The sequence below is a fragment of the Pongo abelii genome, chromosome 10 (genome assembly GCF_028885655.2).
Source record: "Pongo abelii isolate AG06213 chromosome 10, NHGRI_mPonAbe1-v2.0_pri, whole genome shotgun sequence".
In the NCBI taxonomy this organism is placed as follows: Eukaryota; Metazoa; Chordata; class Mammalia; order Primates; family Hominidae; genus Pongo; species Pongo abelii.
In genome coordinates this window covers 110,426,069-110,446,237 of record NC_071995.2, presented here as the reverse complement: position 1 = coordinate 110,446,237, position 20,169 = coordinate 110,426,069, and the positions used below count along the sequence as shown (strand labels likewise).

At 44.4% G+C, this 20,169-nt stretch overlaps 1 protein-coding gene across 2 annotated transcripts in view; it reads left to right on the top strand.

The window, feature by feature from the left end:
- The window catches only part of BRAP (BRCA1 associated protein), a 43,613-nt gene that overhangs the window by 18,455 nt on the left and 4,989 nt on the right, over positions 1-20,169 (top strand). For both annotated transcript variants that reach the window (XM_024257268.3, XM_054528279.2), the window contains exons 6-11: positions 1,889-2,037; positions 7,020-7,095; positions 8,304-8,442; positions 8,805-8,914; positions 12,009-12,098; positions 17,676-17,779. In XM_024257268.3, coding sequence (XP_024113036.1) covers positions 1,889-2,037; positions 7,020-7,095; positions 8,304-8,442; positions 8,805-8,914; positions 12,009-12,098; positions 17,676-17,779 — 668 coding nt within the window. The remainder of the gene's footprint in view (positions 1-1,888; positions 2,038-7,019; positions 7,096-8,303; positions 8,443-8,804; positions 8,915-12,008; positions 12,099-17,675; positions 17,780-20,169) is intronic.

Genomic DNA, 20,169 nt, shown 5'->3' with positions numbered 1-20,169 from the left:
CCCAGGTTGGAGTGCAGTGGTGTAATCTCAGCTCACTGCATCCTCCACCTCCCGGGTTCAAGCAATTCTCTGCCTCATCCTCCCAAGTAACTGGGATTACAGGCACCCACGACAACACCCGGCTAATTTTTTGTATTTTTAGTGGAGACAGGGTTTCACCCTCTTGGCCAGGCTGATCTTGAACTCCTGACCTTGTGATCCACCCGCCTCGGCCTCCCAAAGTGCTGGACTTACAGGCGTAAGCCACCCCGCCCGGCATCTTTTTTAATGTGACAGTTAAACACATCTTTAAAAGCATAGTCACAGACAAAAGAAGCATACAGTATAAAAATTTCCTTGAAAACTCCTACAATATTATATTTGGAGGCAGCTTCAGACTGTTTTATTGGTGGTAACTGCTCACTGAGCTCTTGTAGTTGGTAATAACTCCAGAGAAGCATCCCGTGTATATTCCTAACACTTGTTCACTAGCATTTGAGTTTAGAACGAGCCCCAAGTAAAACAATGGAAATGTATATAGAACTCTTAGTTCTTACATGAGTTAATTATATCAAAATACATGAATTTAACTTACTTTAATGTAGGCAAACTATCAATTTTTGTCCATTTTCCTGTTTGTTAACATACCTCTCCTAGGTATTCTTTTCTTGACCCAAATGAAATATTAACCTAAGGTCAAGCTGGGAGAGAGAAACAACTGAGATGTATGTCTTTACTAAAATACCGATAAATTTGTCAAACTCAAAAAAAAATTGATGTGATAAAATTGGGCATCCTTTGTGCTGGATGCTGCACAAGGCCTCAGTTTTAGAGATCCCTTTCTTAAATGAACATGGCTTCTTGAGAGATTTCCTGTAAGTATCTACTCTTCAGGGACTGTAGGTTAATGTGCTTTTTCTCCGTCCGTAAGTGTGTGCTCCCTGACCTTTGCCTAAGTAATTCCTTCTCCTTTTCTGGCTGGAAGCGTCAAGTCAAGCACTGTCTTAGGAATGCCTTTCCTGACCATCTAGACTGTCATGCCCCCTAATTCACACCCTGTTGTGGCTTCCTGTATTGTTTGCTTTTTAGTTTGGTTTTTGTCTCTCCCTCCACTAGATTCTAAGCTCTGTGGGGGCAGGAGCTGACTGTTTTTTGGACTTAACGTATCTGTTTTTGCTCACCACTGTTCCACACCTAGAACAGTGTCTGTCTGCTGCACATAGCAGGGGCTCAATCTCTATCTGTACAATGAGGGAATAAAGAAAAATCAGTGTTGTTGGTGCTGTCATCACTGAGTAGAAAGTGTTAAGTTATAACTTACTCTATGGAAAAATCCTTCAGGTCCAGCTATTCTTTTGTTCCTTTGTATTCTATTATAGTCGTAGACACTTAGAGCTTGAGCTAGGAGTCTGGTCACATTTGAGATTTGTATGTTAAGGTTTTGACAGCAGTCTCCCTTCCTGGAATGTCAGTTCTGTGAGGGCAGAGATCTTTGTTTTGTTCACCGCTGTATTCCCAGTACCTGGCACAGTGCTGGAACACAGGAGGTACTCCATCCTTGTTTCTTGAATGAATGAATAAATGAATGAAAATATTACCAATTTAAATTATTTGCTTAGAGTAATGATATTGAGGATATCCTGCCAGGAGTCAGAAAAGCAACTAGAATACTATTATTAAAAGAAGAAAGGCCTGGCACAGTGGCTCATGCCTGTAATCCCAGCTACTGGGGAGCCTGAGGTGGGCAGATCTCTTGAGCCTGGGAGGTCAAGGCTGTAATGAGCCATGATTGCGCCACTGGGCTCCAGCGTGGGTGACAGAGAGCGAGACCCTGTCTCAGAAAAAAGAAGGAAAAATAAAGTATTGCTGGTAGATGAAGAGTGAGGCTTATGTGAGGTGTTTCCTGTAGGGCGCCAGCCTCCCAGTGATGGACCTGACTGAGCTCCCCAAGTGCACGGTGTGTCTAGAGCGCATGGACGAGTCTGTGAATGGCATCCTCACAACGTTATGTAACCACAGCTTCCACAGCCAGTGTCTACAGCGTTGGGACGACACCACGTGAGTGCAGGGGCCGAACCCCTCTGTGTACAAGCCCATTGTAACCCTTCCAGAATTAAAAAGAGCCACCAGCAGAAATGAACCATTCCAAGTATTTGGCTTTATTCAAGAGGTCCTTTTTCTCCTTCCCTTTCCTAAGTTCAGGGAATCAGCATTCTGAGACCAAGTCCTTTTTTAGTATGCTGATTCTGAACCCTTGTGGAATTCCCCAAAGCAGCATGAGTTGTTCTTTCCTTCCAAGAGCCAGAGAGTGAAAAAAAAAAGCAAAGCTTAGTTTGAGGCTCTCATGCTGCAATGAAATCTAGGTCTGGAATCTCATGTATCAGCTGCACTTGGTGTCTGCCATTCACTCTGGGCTTCTTATCAACTGGGCTACAGCAGCCTAATATTTTAGCTTTGCTGGGCTGTTGATGGCTTGGTGGCCAGTAGAAATAGCAGTTACTAAGTATGAGATCTACTCTACAGTCTCCTGATTCCCAACATACCAGATCTTAGTCATAGGTGATGTTGCTACAGACAAAGAACAGGTGAGGCCTGTACCTTTTTTTTTTACCCCCTAAATCCAGGATGGTTGCTCCCTTTGCAGACTGCACTGTGGGACTTAACCAGAAAGGTGTATCAGATGCTGGCCTTCTGGATTTCCTAGTACAGAGGGGAACCCAGAATGAAATCACACAAGTAAATAAATCACAGCCATAACCAGTGTTACAGAAGAGCAGTGTGCAACATTGGGACTGAGAACTGGGGCCCTAATGAAGCCAGGACCACCTGAGAAGTGGCATCTCCAGGAGGATAATTAGGAGTCAAGCTGGGTAAAGAGCAGAACCCAGAGAAGGCAGTGGGGGAAGGGGAAGATCATGTTCCCAAGCACAGAATTGAGGAGGGGTGAAAGTCTACAGGAATCTCTGTCCACCCACAAGTGGCCTGGTGGCTGGAAGAAGAATATCAGCTTCACAGAGCGGGGGCCATGCCTGGCTTGCTCACTGCTGTGTCTCTCACACCTGGTGGGGGATGTGGCACACAGGAGGAGCTTGGTAGACACTGAGGAGCACATAAATAAACTGGGTCTCTGCAGCTTATCACTGCTCTGCTTATTTAGCTGGACAGGAGTCTTGCTCCAATTCCGTGAAGTCCTCAGTCAATTCTTAGGTATCATTTGGGAGTTTTTCAAGGAATTGTCTGGTTGCCTTGAACAAAGCCATACTGAGATATGTGCATTCCTTAAAGTGTTTATCTGTATCTTCAGTCCATCTGCTATACCAGTTAAGTTCTAGGCAATTCTTTGTTCCCTGCCACTCCAGTTTTACTTTTTTTTTTGAGACAGAGTCTTGCTCTGTCACCCATGTTGGAATGCAGTGATATGATCACAGCTCACTGCCTCCTCAAACTCCTGGGCTCAAGTGATCCTCCCGCCTCAGCTTTCCAAGTAGCTGGGACTACAGGTGTGCACCATCACACCCAGCTAATTGTTTTTTTGTTTGTTTTGTAGAGATGGGGTCTCGCTGTGTTGTCTAGGCTGGTCTTGAACTCCTGAGCTCAAGCAGTGTTCCTGCCTTGGCCTCGCAAAGTGCTGGGATTATAGGCATGAGCCATGATACCCATCCCCAGTATTCCTTTTGATATAAATGAACTGTTACAGAACCATAGCATTTTAAAGTTGGAAGTTTCATCAGGGACCATTTTTTCCAACAACCTCATTTTATACAGGAGGAGGACACTGAGGCCCAGAGATGAGAATTTGCAAGCTCAAAGTGTCATGGCCAGAGAATGCCAGAACTGGGACTAGAATTCAACCTGTCATATGAGATATAAGACATGCCATTTGCCCTCAGAATCATGCAGTTCATTTAGTGAGTTTTGAGCCTTGGTACATGCATAGAACTGTGAGAGATGCTGAGACAGAGGAAGCAAATTCAGGTCCTCTTTGGGGTGGTTTGGTATAAGAGAGTTTACACTTGTATGTAAACACATGTGGTTCAGGGTGGAGATTGGAAGAGAGAATGATGGCATCCCCAACCAGGGGTACTCAGAAAGGGCTGCAGTAGGAGGCAGTGTTGGTCTTTTTGATAGAGAGAGATGTCAGAGAAGGCTTTGGGAAGAGCTCCCAAAGATCTCATCAGGAAAATAGGATAAAATAATTTTTTGCAGAGAAAGGCAGGAAGAATTTAATAAACTGTTAGGTTTTTTTTTTTTTTTTTTTTTTTTGAGATGGAGTCTCACTCTGTCACCTAGGCTGGAGTGCAGTAGTGTGATCTCGGCTCACTGTAACTTCCACCTCCTGGGTTCAAGCAGTCCTCGTGCCTCAGCCTCCCGAGTAGCTGAGACTACAGGCATGCACCACCACACCTAGCTAATTTTATATTTTTAGTAGAGATGGGGTTTTGCCATGTTGGCCCAGCTGGTCTCGAATTGCTGACCTCGGGTGATCCACTCACCTCAGCCTCCCAGAGTGCTGGGATTACAGGCCTCAGCCACTGTGCCTGGCCGATAAACTGTTGATTATTTTTTAGTAGACAGATGAGGTAGTATATCATAGAATGCTAATTGTTTATTTATAAGTTTATTCTTGTAATTTTTTTTTCTTTTCAAGATCAAATTTACATTTCAGAAAGATCGTTTTGATCATTTGGGCACAATGTAGAGAATTAGATTTCAAGAACTGGTTCTGTTCTTTTTTTTTTTTTTTTTTAGAAGGGCTTTTGCTACATTGGCCAGGGTAGACTTGGCTTCAAGCCATCCTCCTGCCTCGGCCTCCCAAAGTGCTGGGATTACAGATGTGAGCCACTGCACCTGGCCTGTTTTCTTATTCAACCACTTTCACAGCCACCACACAGACCGAAGGGATGAGACAAAGCCAATTTCTACCTCTAGTAAGACTGCATTTTGCTTCCTGGCTACCATTTCTGTTCTTTCTTTGAGTTTGTCTTCTGTCGTCTCTTTTGATGCTAAAGGAAGAAGTGGACTAGATCCTTTCCTTTCTCTTACGCAGATAGAGCTGTGTCATCTGTGACACACTTAGTGTTGTTCCTGTTTATTCCATTTTCTTGGTTTTATTTACTTAGTTGGGTAACTGTTACTAGTTATATCTTTTTTTTTTTTAGACGGAGTTTCACTCTTGTTGCCCAGGCTGGAGTGCAATGGCGCAAACTCAGCTCACCACAACCTCTGCCTCCCGGGTTCAAGCGATTCTCCTGCCTCAGCCTCCCAAGTAGCTAGGATTACAGGCACGTGCCACCATGCCCCGCTAATTTTGTATTTTTAGTAGAGACAGGGTTTCTCCGTATTGGTCAAGCTGGTCTTAAACTCCCGACCTTAGGTAATCCGCCCGCCTAGGCCTCCCAAAGTGCTGGGATTACAGGTGTGAGTCACCACACCTGGCCACTAGTTATATTTTGAGCATTGTTTCTTCCTGGTGCCAGTTCAGTCAGCCTCAGCTATAACCCACTTTCTGTCCTAGTTGCCCATCTAACAAAAATATTCATGACTAGTATTTAGTATTATTTTGTGTGGAGTGTAATAGAAAACAGTTAATGGATTTTTTCAACATTGTTTTTATTGGCTTTTTGTAAATTGAGACATGAATGCCTAATAGAGCACTGGTATCTTCCACATGATGTTTATGGTGCAGTGAGATATCGTGTGCATTTCAATAAGTACATTAACACCTTTGTGTTTAGCCAGGTGCGGTGGCTCATGCCTGTTATCCCAGTACTTTGGGAGGCCAGCATGGCCAATATGGTGAAACCCCATGCCCACTAAAAATACAAAAATTAGCTGGGCATGGGGGTGCACGCCTACAATCCCAGCTACTTGGGAGGCTGAGGCAGGAGAATCGTTTGAACCTGGGTGGCAGAGGCTGCAGTGAGCTGAGATCGTGCCACTGCACTCTAGCCTGAGTGACAGAGCAAGACTCTTGTCTCAAAAAAAAAAAAAACCTTTGTTTTTTTACTACAGATTTTAAATCCAATTCTTAGGAGCAACCTGGAGAAGAAAGGGTACTTTTTGAATGATTTAAATCTTTGGGAAATGGGGATAAGACAGGTTGTTTGGAGTAAAAATACATTATAGGCCGAGCACAGTGGCTCACACCTGTAATCCCAGTACTTTGGGAGGTCAAGGCAGGCAGATCACCTGAGGTTGGGAGTTTGAGACAAGCCTGACCAACAGGGAGAAACCCCATCTCTACTAAAAATACAAAATTAGCCGGGCGTGGTGGCGCATACCTGTAGTCCCAGCTACTCAGGAGGCTGAGGCAGGAGAATTGCTTGAACCTAGGAGGCTGAGGTTGCGGTGAGCCGATACTATGTATGCCTTTGCACTCCAGCCTGGGCAACAAAAGCAAAACTGTGTCTCAAAAAACAAAACAAAACAAACAAGCTGGGAGCGGTGGCTCACACCTGTAATCCAAGCACTTTGGGAGGCCGAGGCCAGTGGATCATGAAGTCAAGAGATCGAGACCACCCTGGCCAACATGGTGAAGCCCCGTCTCTACCAAAAATACAATAATTAGCTGGGTGTGGTGGTGCATGCCTGTAGTCTCAGCTACTCGGGAGGCTGAGGCAGGAGAATTGCTTGAACCTGGGAGGCAGAGGTTGCAGTGAATTGAAATCGCGCCACTGCACTCCAGCCCAGGCAACAGAGCAAGACTCTGTCTCAAAAAAACAAAACAAAACAAAATTATAAATAATCAGACATGAAATGAAATCCTAATTGTAACCTGTAAATACTTAGCTCTTTGATCATCTAAGCTTTGGACAGAAGAGCGGAAAAGGACATGAGGCAGATCCCAATTTCTCTGTTCTGTTTTATCAAGATTTTGTATATTTTTATTTTGTATATTTTATTTTAAGTGATATGCTTAGTTATGTTAAAAATAGCATATAAGAGGAGGAGGATATAAAATCTAGTGTTTGACTTTTGGGTTCTGTAACAGCTGTCTTTTATATTTAACCTGCACCATTATCTTTTGGTGTCCTGGATAGGTGTCCTGTTTGCCGGTACTGTCAAACGCCCGAGCCAGTAGAAGAAAATAAGTGTTTTGAGTGTGGTGTTCAGGAAGTAAGTAATGGGTGATGGAAAAGAACAAAGAATGCAGCTTTAATTGTCATGAGTTTTCTTCTGCCTGGTAGGACTTAAGTTCTTTATTTTTAATTTATTTTTTATTTTAAGAGACAGGGCTTACTGTGTTGCCCAGGCTGGTCTCGAACTCCTGGCCTCAAGCAGTCCTCCCACCTCAGCCACCCACAGTGCTGGGATTGCAAGTGTGAGCCACTGCACCCAGCCTAAATTCTTTAAAATTTTTTTTCTTTTTGTCTAGGGTCAGGCAAGACATATGAATACACAAATTATGTTGCTCCTGAGCTAAATTTATTCCTTTTTTCTTTGCACTTTTGAAAGGCTTAGACTTTTACTGATGAATTGTGAATTTTTTTCTTGCTATTCACATAGTGCTCCTTAGAAATCAGCAAAAAAAAAAAATGACCCATAAAAGCATCCTTGATTGTTGGGTTTTAAACATACATTTAATCAATCAGGCTCCTGTAGAAACAGTTTTTTCTTTTTTTTTTTTTTTTTTTTTTGAGACAGGGTATCATTCTGTTACCCAGGCTGGAGTGCAGTGGCATGATCATAGTTCACTGTAACCTCAAATACCTGGGCTCAAGCCTTCCTCCCATCTCATCTTCCCAAGCAGCTGGAACCACAGGTGCATGCCACCATGGCCTAGTAGGTTATTTTTGTTTTGTTTTTGTTTTTTGTTTTTTTTGTAGAGTTGGGGTCTTGCTATGTTGCCCAAGCTGGTCTTAAACTCCTAGGCTCAAGCGATACTCCTGCCTCAGCCTCCCAAAATGCTGGGATTACAGGTGTGAGCCACTGTGCCCAACCAACAATTCTGTCTTCTAGTGTCTCAGGTTCCTTCCCACTCTGAGTGAGCTGGATCGATTGTTTGTTTGTTTGTTTTAAGATGGAGTCTTGTTCTTATCGCCCAGGCTGGAGTGCAGTGACACGATTTTGGGTCACTGCAACCACCTCCTGGGTTCAAGCGATTCTCTTGCCTCAGCCTCCTGAGTAGCTGGGATTACAGGCAGCTGCCACCACGCCCAGCTAATATTTGTATTTTTAGTAGAGATGGGGTTTCATCATGTTGGCCAGGCTGGTCTCAAACTCCTGACCTCAGGTTGATCCATCTGCCTCGGCCTCCGAGCCATCGCGCCCAGCCAGATCATTTATTTTTATTTAACTAATTAAGATCTTACCTCTTCCGGCAGAATCTTTGGATTTGTTTAATATGCGGCCACATAGGATGTGGACGGTATGTCAGTCGACATGCTTATAAGCACTTTGAGGAAACGCAGCACACGTATGCCATGCAGCTTACCAACCATCGAGTCTGGGACTATGCTGGAGGTGAACACCACTCTCTTTTCTAATTTGGACTCATTCTGTGTGGAAACTTTGCCTTCACAACCTCTTCACTTTCCCTCCCAGCTTGAAATGTCATCTTCTGACAGCTGTTGCAAACCCAAATTCTCAGTTTCCCTGAGGGCACTATTTTTCTAGGAATGTCTTGAATCACACATTATAAAGGGATTTAATACTTCCATTCTTGCTTTCTCCCTCCCCTCTAAAATTCAAATGATTTGACACTTTTAAAGAAATATTGTAAGGCATTTAAATTAGATCTGGAAAAAAAAATTTTGTCAGAGTTAAAAGTTTACAGAGACCCTTTTCATTCTAAAGAAACACACTTTTGTTGACTCTTTCTTTAGATAACTATGTTCATCGACTGGTTGCAAGTAAAACAGATGGAAAAATAGTACAGTATGAATGTGAGGGGGATACTTGCCAGGAAGAGAAAATAGATGCCTTACAGTTAGAGGTAAGAGACTTAATGAGTTATCACTCAGTATCTGTTTCTACTGCTCTTTACTATTCTAATTTGAAATATTTGTCATTTACCTGGATGTACATTTTTTTTTAAAGTTTGGTCATGGCCGGGTGCGGTGGCTTATGCCTGTAATCCCAACACTTTGGGAGGCTGAGGCAGGTGGATCACCTGAGTTTAGGAGTTCAAGACCAGCCTGGCTAACGTGAAACCCTGTTTCTACTAAAAATGCAAAAAATTAGCTGGGCATGGTGGCACACGCCTGTAATCCCAGCTCTTCGGGAGGCTGAGGCAGGAGAATCGCTTGAACCCGGGAAGTGGAGAATCGCTTGAACCTGGGAAGCAGAGGTTGCAGTGAGCCGAGATCACGTCATTGCACGGCAGCTTGGGCAACAAGAGCGAAACTCTGTCTCAAAAAAAAAAAAAAAAAAAAAGTTTGGTCATTGCTGTGAGGTGTTTTTAAAATATTTTTATTCTGTTTTTCTTCTTTGAAAGTCTAAATGTCAGCTGGGTGCAGTGGCTCACACCCCTGTAATCCCAGCATTTTGGGAGGCTGAGGCAGGCGAATCACCTGAGATCAGGAGTTCGAGACCAACCTCGCCAACATGGTGAAACCCTGTCCCTACTAAAATTAGCTGGGCGTGGTGGTTCATGCCTGTAATCCCAGCTACTTGGGAGGCTGAGGCACCAGAATTTCTTGAACCCGGGAGGCAGGGGTTGCAGTGCGCTGAGATTGTGCCACTGCATTCTAGCCTGGGCGACGGAGCAAGACCCTGTCTCAAAAAAAAAAAAAAAAAAGTCTAAGTTTCACTCTGTCTTATTACTTTCATTGTGATGTCTGTAGTTGTCTCAAGTTCAGTGTTAAGATTGTCTTCCCGTAGCTACAGGCTAGAGTACAGTGGTGCAATCTCGGCTCACTGCAACCTCTGCCTCCCGGGTTCAAGCGATTCTCCTGCCTCAGCCTTCCGAGTAGCTGGGACTACAGGTGTGTGCCACCACGCCTGGCTAATTTTTTGTATTTTTAGTAGAGACAAGGTTTCACTGTGTTAACCAGGATGGTCTCGATCTCCTGACCTCGTGGTCCGCCTGCCTTGGCCTCCCAAAGTGCTGGGATTATAGGCGTGAGCCACCGTACCCGGCCACGAGTCATGTTTTATATAAATTTCAAAAAATGTTGTTTTAGAAACATACCTTAACCTTAGGAGGAAGTGGACATTTGAAAACTTGCTCATTTCAAGACTCTTAAAGGTCTGATAGTAAAATGGCCTAAAATGAGGTTTATATTGTTATTAATAAATCATTGTATTAATAAAAAAAGATCAAACACTTGTAAGTGTTTAGAATTAGTAAATCCTCCACATTAAGTATGTACATGCATTCTGTTCATACAAGAAATACTGGCCGGGCACAGTGGCTCACGCCTGTAATCCTAGCACTTTGGGAGGCTGAGGTGGGTGGATCACCTGAGGTAAGGAGTTTGAGACCAGCCTGGCCAACATGGTGAAACCCCACTTCTACTAAAAATACAAAAATTAGTTGGGTGTGGTGGTGGGCGCCTGTAATCCCAGATACTTGGGAGGCTGAGGCAGGAGAATCGCTTGAACCTGGGAGGCGGAGGTTACAGTGAGCCCAGATGGTGCCATTGCACTCCGGCCTGGGCGACAAGAGCAAAACTCCATCTCCAAAAAGAAAGGAATATTTATTGGCCAGGCATGGTGGCTTATGCCTGTAATCCCACCACTTCAGGAGGCCAAGGCTTGATTGCTTGAGTTCAGGAGTTCGAAACCGGCCTTGGCAACATAACAAGGCCTTGTCTCTACTAAAAATAAATTTTTAAAAAAATTATCCAGGTGTGGTGGCATGTACCTGTAGTCCCAGCTACTCAGGAGGCTGAGGCAGGAGGATCCCTTGAGCCCAAGAGGTTGAGGTTGCAGTGAGTTGTGATTGCACCACTGCATTCCAACCTGGGCAACAGAGTGAGACCCAGTTTTAAACAAAAAAAAAAGAAAGAAAAAAGAAAAATGTTTGCTGTCAGCCACTGGTGCTAGTGCTGCAAACACAGCATTGAACAAACTCCCTGCTCTCATGGAGCTTAGGGTTCAGTAGGATAGATGTTCTTCTCCTTGCCCTCTCTGTAGCCTGCAGACATGTTTATATCTCTTCTAGTCTTCTAGAATGATTTTTCCAAAGTGGAGATGTGACCTTGCCACTCCTTGGCCTTGGGTTCCCCATTGCCCATATTTGTCAATATTATAATACCCCAAAGCCTTCCACTGGCGCCATATCTCCTAACCCAGCAAATTAGTGTTACAACAGCCTCATTAGTGTTACTCATTCATTTCTGAAGAGATTCTAATGTCCACAGCTCTGTCTTGGTCAAGTAGTTCTCTGGACTCGGATCTCTGTCTTTATCTGTTCTCCTCCTATCTGTCAGCACCCTCTCAAATCTCGCCTTCTCTCAGGTCTTACTGTCATACGACATCTGTCCCTTCCCTGTGGTTACACAGCACTGTTCATTCATTCATGCAGTCATGCAGCAAACAGTTCTTGACATCCACCATGTGCCAGGCACTGGGGATACAGCAGTAGAGATATAACCCTCGCTTTCAAAGAGTTCATAGTCCAGTCAGGGAGACAGGCAGGTAAACTGGTGATGAAGTGCTGCTGTCCTGAGTGCTGTTACTGATAGGCACAGTGCTATCAGTCAGGGGGTGCCTGACTCAAGTGCTGGGTGGGACAGGATGGGACAGGACTGCTTCATGGGGTCAGGGAGACAGGTAAGTTTATTTGAGTTATACATAGATTTAAAACCACTGTGGTTCTTCTTAAAGTCAGCTTGACCAGAATAAAAGTTTTTATAAGTACATTTATTCTGACTAGATTGTAAGCCCCAGGAGGACAGAAGCATAATGTCATTTGTGTCCCCTGGTCCAGTATATATTGAGTAGAGTAGAAGCAGGGCTTAAATATACCATTCTGTTGGTTAGTTTTAGTTTTCTGTGGATCATTAAAGATCAGATTTTTAAATTGGATTTCAGAGACTGACAACAGTGACTTACATTTTGGTCTTTATTCTCTGTGTTTCTAGTATTCATATTTACTAACAAGCCAGCTGGAATCTCAGCGAATCTACTGGGAAAACAAGATAGTTCGGATAGAGAAGGACACAGCAGAGGAAGTAAGTCTGTTTGGTTTGGTGACTGCTGAAATGACATATGGCAGGGCACTCTGATGGGGGGTGTGGAAGGCAGAGTACAGGGAAAGAGGAATCTTACCATCTTCCCTTCTCAGGCAGGTAATAGGTGGAGAACTGTTTTGCCACTAAAAAGAAACTTTGGATTTAAAGGCTTGACTTTCTTGATATTTTGGGGTCTTAGGGGGTTTTGTTTGCTTTTTTTTTTTTTTTTTTAACCTCAATCTGGTTTTCTAGTGCCTTGTGAAGTTCCACTAAAAACATAGAAGTATCTACATGAGTGTTTGTCATTTGAGTCAGGCACTTGGGAACTGCTGCCTTTGGGAGCTAAACATGAACTTCTAAGGCAATGAAATGGCGCAGAGCCTTTCTAAATGGAAGGAAATAAAATTGGGCAGAGATATTGGCACTTCATTATTCACCCTGAAGGTCTAGGGCAGCAGTTTTCAAATTTCAACAAAATAGTCCTTTAAAAAAGATGCCATTCACTACTTCAGCAAAATTAAAAAGTGGTATGATTTTGGTGGAAACTCAGATGGAAGGCCCAGCCCAGAGCTCTGTCTCCAGTATGTGCAAGGAACCCTGTGACTTCCAAAGAAGGTAGTCTGAAAACTAGTAAGCACCTGTGTATAATTGTGTATAATTATGGCTCTAGGAACCTTTCTTTGGACCTAGGGACAGTGTTTGTAATTCAGTGATTCCCTTAGTATGAAATAAAATCTTGTAAAATTTCTCAATGATTACTTTAGTAACTTTGTGAGTCCTCACCTATCCTTGGGCCTTCAGATAGGCAGTACAGAGCTGGGCTTGGGGCCCACCTCTGAGGTGGCTAGGAATATCCTGGAGTTTAGCAGGCAGGGCCATGGGCCCCAGTTTCTGGATATGCCATAAGTGGGCAAAATCAAGGCTTGTAAAAATTAATGCTTAACATCAGCTTTAGGCCAGGTGTAGTGGCTCACACCTGTAATCCCAGCACTTTGGGAGGCCAAGGCAGGCAGATCACTTGAGGTCAGGAGTTTGAGGCCAGCCTGGCCAACATGGCGAAACCCAATCTCTATTGAAAATACAGAAACTGGTCGGGCGTGGTGGCAGGCGCCTGTAATCCCAGCTAGTCAGGAGGCTGAGGCAGGAGAATTGCTGGAGCCCAGGAGGCAGAGGTTGCAGTGAGCCAAGGTTGCACCACTGCACTCCAGCCTGAGCAACAGACCGAGACTCCGTCTCAAAAAAAAAAAAAAAAAAAGTCAGTTTTAAAATGATCTGCAGTTAAAAGTTATTGATGAAATTCTTACAAGAGCCTTCTAATCAATGCATGTGCCCTTCCAGTGGCACCCAAGGTCACTTGACTTTACTAGTTCTGAATAGGGCTTGATTAGAGTATGTGCAGGGCGGACCACCTCCCAAGGCTCTCGATGGAGCAGAGCGCAGGTCGCTGCCGCGTACTGTGAAGTTGGCTCACGGGAAGTGCATTGGCAGCTCCACTGCAGCTGCACTCATGGGTTTTTCCACGGGATATACCAGTGTGACTATCTCAAGTGCTTCATCCAGACCCTTGAGAGCTAAGCTCAGGATTCTCTCTGCCCTCTAGGATTCTTCAGGATTAACTGCATTCCCTAAAACATGCCAATGAAAAGCAAGTCAAGGGGCAGGAAAACGAAACACTGAAACTTATGTTTGCTTTTAGGTCAGGGTAAAATGGAAGCCAGAGCAGCTCTAAATAAAACGCTTGGGGTGCTTAAAAGGATGCTTTTGTTTTCTGGTAACAAATGTCATTTATCCATAAGTTAATGGATGATGCAAGCCTTTTGTTCCGCCACGGTCCTCCTTTTGGCTAGTCCCTTGTCCATTAGCACCCCCAGCAGTAGAACATGTTCAGGGAGAAACAGTAACCCGGACCCTGGATCTCACTGACAGAGATTCTTGTTTGTGGGCCTTCCGTAGATGTGGAGGAGGGGTGTGGATCAAGGTTGAAATTCACTGTGGGCTTCAGTTATAAACACTGTTTCTTTCCCCCAGTGCCTTAGGTAGTGCCGTTATTATAGCATGTGAGCAGAGCCTATTCTAGACGATGAAGCTCACAGACACTCAAAGGTTCTTAGTTTTCATGGCCATGTATGAGGAACACATGGTAGGCAGAGGCAGTCGTAAGGTGAACTCCTCTAAAAGTATATCTTTTCTTGTGGATGTCTAGCTCCATTTTAATCAGTATTTTTCCAGCTGTGGATTGTAAAATGAGTTTGGTGGACCACAACTAGCATTTTTATTAGATAAAATAGTGTAGATGTAAATATTAGGGTGTAGTACAATTAATATTGTTTTGTGAAACTGATTTCACTTTTGTGTGTGTCATGGGTGTTTCTTACTGTGGGCTAATGGTCAGAATTTTTCATTTGTTTTTTGAGATAAGATCTCACTCTGTTGCCCAGGCTGGAATGTAGTGGCACCATTACAGCTCACTGCAGCCTCAGGCTCAGCCTCTCATGCTCAAGCGATCCTCCCACCTCAGTCTCCCTAGTAGCTGGGACCACAGGAGGGTGCCACTGTGCCTGGCTGATTTTAAAAAGAATTTTTATTCAGATCGGGGGGTCGGCCGGGCACAGTGGATCACGCCTGTAATTCCCAGCACTTTGGGAGGCCAAGGTGGGTGGATCACGAGGTCAAGAGATCGAGACCATCCTGGCTAACATGGTGAAATCCCATCTCTACTAAAAATACAAAAAATTAGCCAGGCGTGGTGGCACGTGCCTGTAGTCCCAGCTACTTAGGAGGCTGAGGCAAGAGAATCACTTGAACAGGGAGGCGGAAGTTGCAGTGAGCTGAGATCGCGCCACTGCATTCCAGCCTGGGCAACAGAGCGAGACGCCATCTCAAAAAAAAGAGAGAGAGAGAGATGGGGGAATCTTACTATGTTGCCCAGGCTGATCTCCAGCTCCTGGGCTCAAACAAACCTGCCACGGCCCTCCCAAAGGGCTGGGATTACAGGCGTGAGCCATGGCACCGGACCAGAAATGTTTTAATAAGCACTAATTTAAATCATTGTTAACATTTGTCTGTAGCAATATTAAAAACCTTTTTGGGCAGGTGCAGTGGCTCATGCCTGTAACCCCAACACTTTGGGAGGCCGAGGCAGGCAGATCACAAGGTGAGGAGATCGAGACCATCCTGGCTAACATGGTGAAACGCCGTCTGTACTAAAAATACAAAAAATCAGCTGGACGTGGTGGTGGATGCCCATAGTCCCAGCTACTCAGGTGGATGAGGCAGGAGAATGGCATGAACCCAGGAGGCGGAGTTTGCAGTGAGCCGAGATTGCACCACTGCATTCCAGCCTGGGCGACAGAGTGAGACTCCGTCTCAAAAAACAAACAAACAAACGAACAAACCTTTTTAGGGTTACCTTTATATTTTCATCTTGATTTAAATGTGTTTGGCTTAAGTATCTTTACTGTCCAAGACATGTACAGTTTGGTTCCTTATGATAGTAATTTCTGTCCTTTTCAACTTCCTTAAACTGACAGGAGTCAGTTTAGAAGAAAATTTCAAAAGGATCTAGTGCTCTGTTATTTTAAAATAATATTGAAGAGAAAATTAATACCTAACTAGAATTTGAGCGATTTTAAAGCTATTTTGATTTTTATGACATAGAAGTACATTTAGAAATCTCTCTTCCAGCCAGGCGTGGTGACTCACGCCTGTAATCCTAGCACTTTGGGAGGCCGAGGCGGGCGGATCATGAGGTCAGGAGTTCAAGACCAGCCTGGCCAATATGGTGAAACCCCATATCTGCTAAAAATACAAAAATTAGCTGGGCGTGGTGGCATGCACCTGTAGTCCCAGCTGCTCAGGAGGCTGAGGCAGGAGAATCGCTTGAACCCGGGAGTTGGAGGTTGCAGTGAGCCAAGATAGCGCCATTGCACTCCAGCCTGGGTGACAGAACAAGACTCTGTCTCAAAAAAAAAAAAAAAAGAAAAAAAAAGAAATCTCTCTTCCATGTTCTTCCAATGGAGGTTGGCTATAAAGTTAATTTGAACAAAACATTTATTTGTATTGTATTGTATTGTATTTTTTTGTGATGGAGTCTTGCTCTGTCTCCCAGGCTAGAGTGCAGTGGTGTGATCTTGGCTCACTGCAATCTCCACCTCCCTGGTTCAAGCTGCTCCCTGCCTCAGCCTCCTGAGTAGCGCCTGCCACTGTGCCTGACTAATGTTTGTATTTTTAGTAGAGACAGGCTTTCACCATCTTGGCCAGGCTGGTCTCGAACTCCTGACCTCGTGATCCACCCGTCTTGGCCTCCCAAAGTGCCGGGATTACAGGCGTGAGCCATCTTGCCCGGCCTATTATTATTACTATTATTAGTAGTAGTATTAGTATTAGTATTAGAGCTAGTGCTATTAGAGACTTGCTAGGCAGGCTGTATGGAAAATGATTAAAAAGAAAGGTCTAGCTGATCCCTGGGCTGTATGACTTAAATTCTCAGCCACTTTCAGTTCCTGTTATATTGCCTTGTGGTTCACCCGGCCTCCCAACTTTGCCTCCCCACCAAATCTTTTGCTAGTGTCCTTAGACCAGTAGAGTTGAGGAAATTCCCAAGTTCGCAGATCTTCACACAGAAGTGGATCCAGTATCTACCTAGCCAGACTCCAACATACTCTGGGCTAGGATGGCTGCCGTCTGATATGTTATACATCAGAATTTTTTAATTCTCTTATGTTTTTAAGGCTGGGTAATATGAATTAGTCTATGTATATTGTTTTTATAAATAGACTCAAAAGAACATGGACTGCTTATATTCCATGTGGCTTCATGATACATGAAAAAAATATTGTGAATTGGAAAAAATAAACGACTAGAGTCAACTGTCACAAGTTTCTTAGATTATCAATGTTTGTCTCTACAAAAAATACAAAAATTAGGTCAGGCGCAGTGGCTCATGCCTGTAATTCCAACACTTTGGGAGGCCGAGGCGAGCCGATCACTTGAGGTCAGGAGTTTGAGACTAGCCTGGCCAACGTGGCATCTCTACTAAAAAATACAAAAATTAGGCCGGGCGTGGTGGCTCATGCCTGTAATCTCAACATTTTGGGAGGCCGAGGCAGGTGGATCACCTGAGGTCAGGAGTTCGAGACCAGCCTGGCCAACATGGTAAAACCCTGTCTCTACTAAAAATACAAAAATTAGCTGGGCGTGGTGGCAGGCGCCTGTAGTACCAGCTACTTGGGAGGCTGAGGCAGGAGAATTGCTTGAACCCAAGAGGCGGAGGTTGCAGTGAGCCAAGATCATCCCACTGCACTCCAGCCTGGACGACAGAGCAAGACTCCGGCTCAAAAAAAGAAAAAAAAAGATTTCCCGGCATTTTTAATCCTATTACAGAAATTCTTTCAAATGATTACCTCACCTTTTCTTTATTTTTTTTCCCCTGCCTGGAAACTGCCATATCTCACCTTTTCTAATTTTGGTTTGTCAAAGTTATATACAGATAATTGGGGGGAAAAATATGATGTTAGTCCCAAAGAGCACACCACATTACCTTTGTGAAATGAATCTGATTTCTCTTTGCTCTTTCAGATTAACAACATGAAGACCAAGTTTAAAGAAACGATTGAGAAGTGTGATAATCTAGAGCACAAACTAAATGATCTCCTAAAAGAAAAGCAGTCTGTGGAAAGAAAGTAGGTATAATCGGTCTATTCTGTTGTAACAGGCTCTATAAACAGACAGTTTCTTTCATTCCTATGGAAACACCCTCATTTTCAAATATATGTATCACCAGGTTTTCAGGAGTCTCCCTATATATGGAACAGGCTTCTCGTTTATTAAAAAATGCGGGGTTTCATACCAGATGGATGCCATGTGGAATGCAGTGCTCTCTTCTGATGTCTGTGCACTTGCAGTGTGTGCAGATATCTTCCATTTTTGCCTGTGAAAAGCAATTTTCTTCCATCCAGAGCCTTCGGCTTCTTTGAGCCATTGTGGCTGAGAACTGGCAGTTAGGAAGGAGACTGTGTCTAAGCTGGAGATGTTCTATGCTGTGGCCTTGGGCAGGAGTTAAAGGCAAGAGATGTTGAATATGGAGCAAAAAACTCATGAACAGCATGGCGTTAACATTCCTTATTTACTGTTATTTGGGAAGATAGTTGCTACTGATTGAAATTACCAGCCAGGTATGGTGGCTTACGCCTGTAATCCCAGCACTTTGGGAGGCTGAGGCAGGCAGGTTGCTTGAGCCCAGGAATTGAAGACCCTGCTACTCAGGAGGCTGAAGTAGGAGGATCACATGAGTCTGGGAGGCAGAAGCTGCAGTGAGCCAACATCTCACCACTGCACTGCATCCTGGCCAACAGCGAGACCCTGTCTCAACAAAAATAAAATTTTGTTAAGCTATTGTAAAAACAACACTACAAAATTAATAGAAGGTTAAAAATTACCCTGTACTTTCAGCACCCTAACAAATTGAACAACTGTTAAAGAATACAAAGTAAAAACTGGACGGGGGTTTTTTTTTCTTTTTTTGGAGACAGGGTCTTTCCCTGTCACCCAGGCTGGAGTACAGTGGCACAACCTTAGCTCACTACATCTTTTTTTTTTTTCTTTTTTTTCTTGAAACGGAGTCTCACTCTGTTGCCCAGGTTGGAGTGCAGTGGCGCGATCTCAGCTCACTGCAAGCTCCGCCTCCCGGGTTCACGCCATTCTCCTGCATCAGCCTCCCAATAGCTGGGACTACAGGCGCCCGCCACCATGCCCGGCTAATTTTTTTGTATTTTTAGTAGAGATGGGGTTTCACTGTGTTAGTCAGATGGTCTCGATCTCCTGACCTCATGATCCACCCACTTTGGCCTCCCAAAGTGCTTGGATTACAGGCGTGAGCCACCGTGCTCGGCCCATCTTTATTTTTAGACAGAGTCTTGCTCTGTTGCCAGGCTGGAGTGCAGTGGCGCAATAGGCTGGAGTACAGTGGCGCGATCTCAGCTCACTGCAACCTCCGCCTCCCAGATTCAAGTGATTCTCCTGCCTCAGCCTCCCAAGTAGCTAGGACTACAGGAGCACGCAACCACACCCAGCTAATTTTTGTATTTTTAGTAGAGACGGGGTTTCACCATGTTGGCCAGGATGGTCTCGATCTCTTGACCTCAAGATCCGCCCGCCTTGGCCTCCCAAAGTGCAGGGATTACAGGCGTGAGCCACTGTGTTCAGCCGGCTCACTACATCTTCCACCTCCCTAGGCTCAGGTGATCCTCCCACCTCAGCCTCCCAAGTAGCTGGACTACAGCTGTGCACCACCACCCCTGGCTAATTTTTTTTTCTTTCTTTTTTTTTTGAGATGGAGTTTCGCTCTTGTTGCCCAGGCTACAATGGTGTGATCTCGGCTCACCGCAACCTCTGCCTACGGGGTTCAAGCGATTCTCCTGCCTCAGCCTCCCGAGTAGCTGGAATTACAGGCATGTGCCACCATGCCTGGCTAATTTTGTATTTTTAGTAGAAACAGGGTTTCTCCATGTTGGTCAGGCTGGTCTCAAACTCCCGACCTCAGGTGATCCGCCCGCCAAAGTGCTGGGATTACAGGCATGAGCCACCATGCCTGGCCTCTGGCTAATTTTTTGTAGAGACTGTTTTACCATTACAGGCATGGGCCACCACACCCTGCAAAAACTGGAAGTTCTTTTTCACCCTCTAGATCCTGCTATCTAGTGTTAACCATTATTAACCAGTACCAGTGAATATTTCTTCTTCTAGATGTTTAGCTCTGCCCACATAAATATCTCACATGCATAATCTTTTCTCTGCAAAAATAGAATCTAGGTATTCTCTTTGATAAAATATGTTTTTGGATTTTTTTTGATACTAGCACATCTAAATCTATCCTGATCTTTGTAACATCTGCATGCTATTTAATTGTATGGATGTACCATAATGATTTCTGTTGTTGTGGTTGTTGTTGAAATAAGGTCTTGCTGTGTTGCCTAGGCCAGAGTACAGTGGCGTAATCATAGCTCACTGCAACCTCCAGCTCCTGGGCTCAAGTGGTCCTCCTAGTCTGAGCTTCCTGAGTAGCTAGGACTAC